This window comes from Myotis brandtii, unplaced genomic scaffold (genome assembly GCF_000412655.1).
Source record: "Myotis brandtii unplaced genomic scaffold, ASM41265v1 scaffold1120, whole genome shotgun sequence".
NCBI classification, from domain to species: Eukaryota; Metazoa; Chordata; class Mammalia; order Chiroptera; family Vespertilionidae; genus Myotis; species Myotis brandtii.
The window spans coordinates 1,173,033-1,179,914 of record NW_005353839.1 but is presented as its reverse complement, the minus strand read 5'-3'; the positions used below and the strand labels follow the sequence as shown (position 1 = coordinate 1,179,914).

Sequence of the window (6,882 nt, the reverse complement as noted above, 5' to 3'; positions counted from 1 at the left end):
TTGGACTGTCTTTAAGCAGGAGAAGGACAATGGGTGGCAGATACAGATTATTATTAGTATTATTTTTAAATATCAGCCCTTTATGTACCAGCAGTCATTTGGCAAGTTCAGCCTCACTTTGCTCAAGGCCAAATAATCCTAAGGCCTTAAACATTTTTTACATATCGGTACCATTTTCCCCTTTAGAGAGCAAAAACAAGAGGAAATGGGAAATTCCAAGACTTTTTTAGACAAGTGTCTAAACTGTGAGTTTAAACTAGGCACCCATTGTTCACAGAAAGTGAGTCCAACTATGTAAAATGACGAGGGTCATGGCAAGACAAGGGTACCAGCTCAGGTTAGACACAGGAAAGACCGAAAGTCATGGGCAAATTTTCAAATCTGAGACAGCTAGAGCTGGTTGAGAGGTGGAATTAATAAATTTAATTTCAAAAAATATCTTCTGATCTCCGTACACTGTGAGTACAGAAGAGCATATGCATAACTCAGTAGAAAGTATATATAACTGCAGAGGAATTCAGTTGCTGGATGTAACAAGTTCCTTACTAACATGTAAACATACAAGACTCACCAAGAAAATAGCTCTAATATGAGCTTCAACAAAATTTGTAACCTATGAGATTAACAAAAGGCTTAGGAGAGTGATGATAAAAAAAATTCAAGTCAGGGACACTCTTGATTCTTTAATGCAGTCTTACCACCAAATTTTGCAACTGTCTTATTGGTAGAGAATCTATTTTTTTAAAAAAAATTTGCAATTACAGTTGATGTTCAATGTTATATTAGTTTCAGGTGTACAGCATAGTGGTTAGACATTTATATACTTTGTGAAGTAATTCCCTCTGATAAGGTTAATGCCTGCCTGACAACACACGTAGTTATTACAAGATTATTGACTCTATTCTCTATGCTGTACTTTACAGCCCAGTGACTATTTTGTAATTGACAATTTGTACTTTTAATCCCTTCACCTTTTCACCCAGCCCTCTAACCCTCCTCCCATCTGGCAACCATTAGTTTCTTTTCTGTGTCTATGAGTTTCTCTCTCATTTGTTTATTTATTTATTTACTTACTTATTTAGATTCCACATATAAGTGAAATCATATGGTATTTGTATTTCTCTCTCTGACTTATTTCATTAGTATATTCTCTTCTCGATCCAACCATTTGAGCTAAGTATTATTCCATTTTATACTAGTATATGTACCACTTCTATATCCATCCATCTATTAATAGGCACTAGTGTTGCTTAGATATTTTGGCTATTGTAAATAATGCTTCAATGAACATAGGGATGAATATGTTTTTTCAAATTCATGTTTTGGATTTCTTCAGATAAACATCCAGAAGTATAATTGCTGGGTTATAAGGCAGTTTGATTTTTAATTTTCAAGGAACAGCCGAAACTGTTTTCCATAGAGGCTGCACCATTTGCAAATCCATCAACAATGCATGAGAGTTTCCTTTTATCCACATCTTCACCAGTACTTATTGTTTGTTGATTTATTGATAATAACTATTCTGATAGGTGTGCAGTGATTTCTTAATGTGATTTTAATGTACTTTTCTCTGATGATTATTGATATTGAGCATCTTTTCATATGTTTATTGACCATCTGTATGTCCTCTTTGAGGAATGTCTATTCAGTTCCTCTACCCATTTTTTAAATTGGATTGTTTATTAATTCATTAATTAATTCATTCATTTATTGCTTATATGTTATATGAGTTCTTTTTACATATTGAATATGAATTCCATCACTGGCAAATATTTGTATCACTGGCAAATATTTTCTTTCATTCAGTAAGTTGGCTTTTTATTTTGTTGATGGTTTCCTTTGCTGTGCAAAAACTTTTTAGTTTGATGTAGTCTCCTGTGTTTATTTTATTTTTATTTCCCTTGCCTGAGGAAACATATCCAAAAAAATATTACTGACAGCTATGTCAGAAAGTTTACTGTTCTCTTCTAAGGGTTTTATGGTTTGGGGTCATACATTTAAATATTTAATCCATTTTTAGTTTATCCTTGTAATGGTGTAAGAAAGTGGTCTAGCAGAATACAAAATAAATCTTCAGAAATTAGTTGAATATTTTTTGTTAATCCTCACCCCAGGATATCTTTCCATTGATTTCTAGAAAGAATAAAAGGGAGGGGGAGAAACAGAGAAAGTTTCTGTTTGCCTAATTGGTTGCCTGCCACACACATCTCAACCAGGGCTGGGGATTGAGCCTGCAATGGAGGTATGTGCCCTTGACCAGAATCGAACTCGGGGCCCTTCAGTCTGTGGGCTGACGCTCTATTCACTGAGCAAAACTGGCTAAGGCTGGTTGTATTTTTATACACCAATAACAATCAGAAAGAGAAATTAATAAAACAATCACTTTTCCAATTGCACCAAAAGAATTCCTAGGAATACATTTAACCAACAAAGTAAAAGACCTGTATTCAGAATATTATAAGACATTGAAGGAAGAAATTGAAGAAGATACAAACAAATGGAAGTATATACCATGCCCACAGATAAAAAGAATTAACCTTGTTAAAATCTATATTACCCAAAGCAATCTATAGATTCAATGCAATCTCTATCAAAATACCTATGGAATTTTTCACAGAACTAGAACAAATAATCTTAAAATTTACATGGAACCACAAAAGACCCTGCATAGCAAAGCAATATTGAGAAAGTAGAACAAAATTGGAGGTGTGACGTTACCTGACCTCAAGTTACACTACAAGGCCATAGTAATCAAAACATCATGGCACTGAAAACAAACACATCGATCAATGGAACAGAATAGAGAGCCCAGAAGAAAAAACACCACACACCTATATGGTCAATGAATCTATGACAAAGGATGCAAGAATATACAATTGGGTAAACACAGTCTTTTCAACAAATGGTGATGGGAAAACTGGACAGACACATACAAAAAATTAAAATAAGATCATTTTTTTTAAAAATTGCAAACATACCCAGAGTATAATAAGTTATATGTCAAACTACCTAAGATCCTAGGCAAGAGGTTTTCTGATGAAAGCACGGTGAAGGGCATTCTTGACCTCCTTGTTTCTCAGAGTATATACCACAGGGTTAAGGAGAGGAGTAAAAATGGTGTAGGTCACTGAGATCAGCTGATCCTGATCTTTGGTGTTCTCCGACTCAGGCTTGAGGTAGGCAATGGAGGCACAGCCATAGTGGACAATGACCACGATGAGGTGAGAGGCACACGTTGCAAAAGCCTTCTTTTGGCCCTCACTTGAGGCAATCTTGAGGATGGTGGAGATGATAAGGATGTAGGAGATGAAGACCAAACCCATGGGCACCACAATGACAAGGGAGCTGATGATAAAAGTGATTATGTCATGTAGATTGTTGTCAGCACAGGAGAGTTTCATAACTGGGCGGATGTCACAGAAATAATGGGCCACCTCTTTACCACAAAAGGGCTGACTGAACACAGAGGGAGTCTGAATGATGGCCACAAGCAGGCCAATGCTGCAGGCCCCCCAAACCAGCTGGGCACACACTTTCTTGTTCATGATGACTGTGTACCTCAAAGGTTTGCAGATGGCGACATAGCGGTCATACCCCATTGCAGTGAGGAGAAAGCAGTTGTTGATGGCCAAAGTGATAAAAAAGAACATCTGGGTGGCACAGCCAGCCAAGGAGATGGAGTGGCTTTGTCCTATGAGGCTGGAGAGCATTTGTGGTACAATGACCAATGTGTACATAGTTTCTGAAGTTGAAAGCATACTAAGAAAGAAGTACATGGGGGTGTGAAGGTGGCGATCAGTACTGATAATTGTCACAATGATGATATTGCCAGCCAGGGTTATAACGTACAAGGTGAGAAATATTGCAAATAGAGTAAGCTTGTGTTCATGAAAGCTGGAAAAACCCTGGAAAAAAAATTCACTCACCACTGTGTAGTTTTCTCTCTTCATTGATAAATTCCACGTCTGAAAGCTGGAGACTTAGGTCAATCAGTCAGAATACATCCGCGACCAATGGTTTGAGCAGGACAACTCTAGGAGGAGTAGATATTAAGAACCTGCTCCTGGATGGATGCCAGGGAAATGGAGACTACTGCTCACTAACAGGTAAAGATAGAAAAACACAATCAGGAAGCAATTCCGTGTATGCAGACTTATGCCTAACAGTAAAGAAGAATGCACAGAGTTGTGATAAGGTAGAAGGAAGGATGAGAACAAATTTCCTGATGAGTGAGAACACAGGTGTTAGGGGAAAACTGAGGCTAAAGGAATAGAAAATGCATAGTTTAAATTTTAAAAGCATTTTCTCCTGGATTACAGTTGGATGGTTTTGTTTACCTAAAACAAATTTGCCAATCTATTCTACTTTATTCAAAGCACTATTTTGATCTTAAACATCTTCCCTTCTAAATTGCCAAGTAACAGATAAGTGTTTGCTTTCTCCCTGTTCCACTTGTCTGCATCTTTCATAAACCATTTTCACAAATCATTCAATAGCCTCAAACCTGACTGCTCTCCCCATTTTGAAAAAAATTTTTTATTGCGTTTATTGAGGCAACATTGGTGAATACAATTATATAGGTTTCAGGTGTTCAATTCTATAGAATATCTCCTGTATATTGTATTGTGTATTTACCACCCATGTCAAGTCTCCTTCCATCTTCACTTTATCTCCCCTTTGCCCTCATTACCTCCTTCCAACCCCCTTTCACTCTGGTGATTTACCATACTGTTGTCTGTGTCTATGAGGGTGTGTGTGTGTGTGTGTGTGTGTGTGTGTGTGTGTGTGTGTGTTTTAATCTCTTGCATTGGTTTTTAATGAAGCATGCTTTTCTCTTTAGTCAATACTTTACTCCAGTCTCCTCTTGCACAGAAAGTCTTCTCAATCCTATCAATCCAAGCCCTTTTCCATTGCTTGTGTTGCTCTGTAACTAATTCTCATAAAATGTGTGTTATTTCTCTGTGTATTGTAGCTTGTGCTTGCATATGAATTTTTATAGGTAGTCTGACTCACTACTCTGAACTCTCTTTTCTAATTTCTTCAGCATTATAAACTGGGTATCTGGGGAAACCAGTTTGTACATCTGTCTTATTTTCTATTTGAGGAGTAATTGGGGATCACAGTGTTCTCATTTAAAAAATTAATAATGATAACAACAAAAATAATAGTCCCTTATTGCACTTTTTAGTTTATAAAGCATTTTTACATATATTACTTAACAGCATAACAATCCCGTGTGTTAGGTAATTATTATCTTCATCTTGCAGATGGAAAATCTAAGACACCTAGGATTAGGTGATTTGTCCAAAATTTAAAAAATCATAGATTCAATCTTTTAATTCTAAGGCCAATGTGAACAGATAAAAAAAGAAGGCTATTTTGGTCTCTATTAACAAGTATTAATACATTTGCCTTACTCTGGGAATGAGATTAAATTGAGGAATAAATTTGAAAAATTGAAAATCATTAGGAAACTGGAAGATTTTTAGGATTTTCTAGATAAGTAGGTAAAATATTAGTGTATTAATTATAACACATGCCCATTCTCCTTGGCTTAATATTTTCACTTCCAATTATTTATTTTAAAGAAATAATCAGAGATATGTATCAGGATGCATGTGTAAGAGGGTTTTATAATATCATCTATAATAATAAAAGTGTAATACGCTAATTAGACCAGACAGCTGAATGACCGGACATCCTTCCGGACAACCTTCTGGATGAAGCCAGGGCTGTGAGGGCTGAGCCCCTTGACAAATTTCATGCATCAGGCCTCTAGTTTATAATAATGAAAACCAAAAATAATGTAAATGAAAAAAAGGAATGATTAAATAATTTATATCAAATTCATTTAATGGGAACTATGCACCAACATACATAGTTACATAGACACATAGGTAGATACAAAGATACATAGACAGACCATAATTTTGTAAAAATAATACAAAGAAAAAAAAGGAAGAAAGAAATGAAGGTAATGCATTCAATAGAACACCTGCCATTTAAAAAGGTCTGGAAAGAAATATTTCAAAATGCTAAAAATAATTTTTCTAGGTAGTAAATGGAGAATCTTAAGCTATCTTTCTCTGAGTATAATACATATTTTCTTCTTAATTATTATCTTCTAAATACAGCTAAATTCTATAATTCTGTTCCAAAATGAAACTCTATTATGAGATTGCAGAGAGGAGTGACGAGAAAAAAGTGAAAGTAGGGGGTTAATTTATGGTCAACACAGGAAAGTTGACAGAACATTTTATAGCAATTTGAGCACCTCAGGACCACATCAGGAGGAAATGAACTTCAACTTTAAAGAAAGATTGTGGTTGGTAGAAAGAAAACCTTTCTGAACAGTGCTGGAACTACAGGGTGGTAAGTGAGGCACTGATCTTGGGTGCAAAATTTAAGGGAGCTCCAAAAAAGTCAGTAATCAAGATGAATACAATTTTAATACAATAGTTTTTAAACCTAATGCAAAAATCCATGATGAAAAAATACTAAAACTTTTAATAACCACAGGGTCAATTCTGGGTATTACTAAGTGAGATATAAGTAGTTGGGTGAGGTCAGAGTTTGAAATTTCCTTATTGCGGATTTTTAAGAACAAAAAAAATATAAACTATTTCAAAATTTAGAGGAAAATGGACAGTACAATATGCATGTGTTAATTTCTCTCCGGGATGTGGGAATAAGCTGGTCCTTAAGCATTCCTGCTTTATTGTGGCTCATAATTTATTATGGAACAAAACTCACTAATCGTACTTACACTAAAAGGAATAGAAAAACTCAGCCAGGCTATGGAAGAGAAAAGATTGACCTGTGCATGTGCATTACTGCCATTCCGTTCCTCTCTCATCACCCCCCCCCCCCCAAAAAAAGCCC

The 6,882-nt window shown here is 35.7% G+C and overlaps 1 protein-coding gene and 1 long non-coding RNA gene across 2 annotated transcripts in view; both read right to left on the bottom strand.

Moving 5' to 3' along the window:
* Positions 1-1,406: 1,406 nt before the first annotated feature.
* The window catches only part of LOC106727790, a 19,630-nt gene continuing 14,154 nt past the window's right edge, over positions 1,407-6,882 (bottom strand). The window contains exon 3 of the long non-coding RNA XR_001364045.1: positions 1,407-1,488. This is a non-coding gene — a long non-coding RNA (uncharacterized LOC106727790). The remainder of the gene's footprint in view (positions 1,489-6,882) is intronic.
* On the bottom strand, positions 3,018-3,950 carry LOC102246059 (olfactory receptor 10J1-like). The gene has a single exon (XM_005857775.1). The coding sequence runs from the start codon at positions 3,948-3,950 to the stop codon at positions 3,018-3,020; it is 933 nt and encodes a 310-aa protein (XP_005857837.1).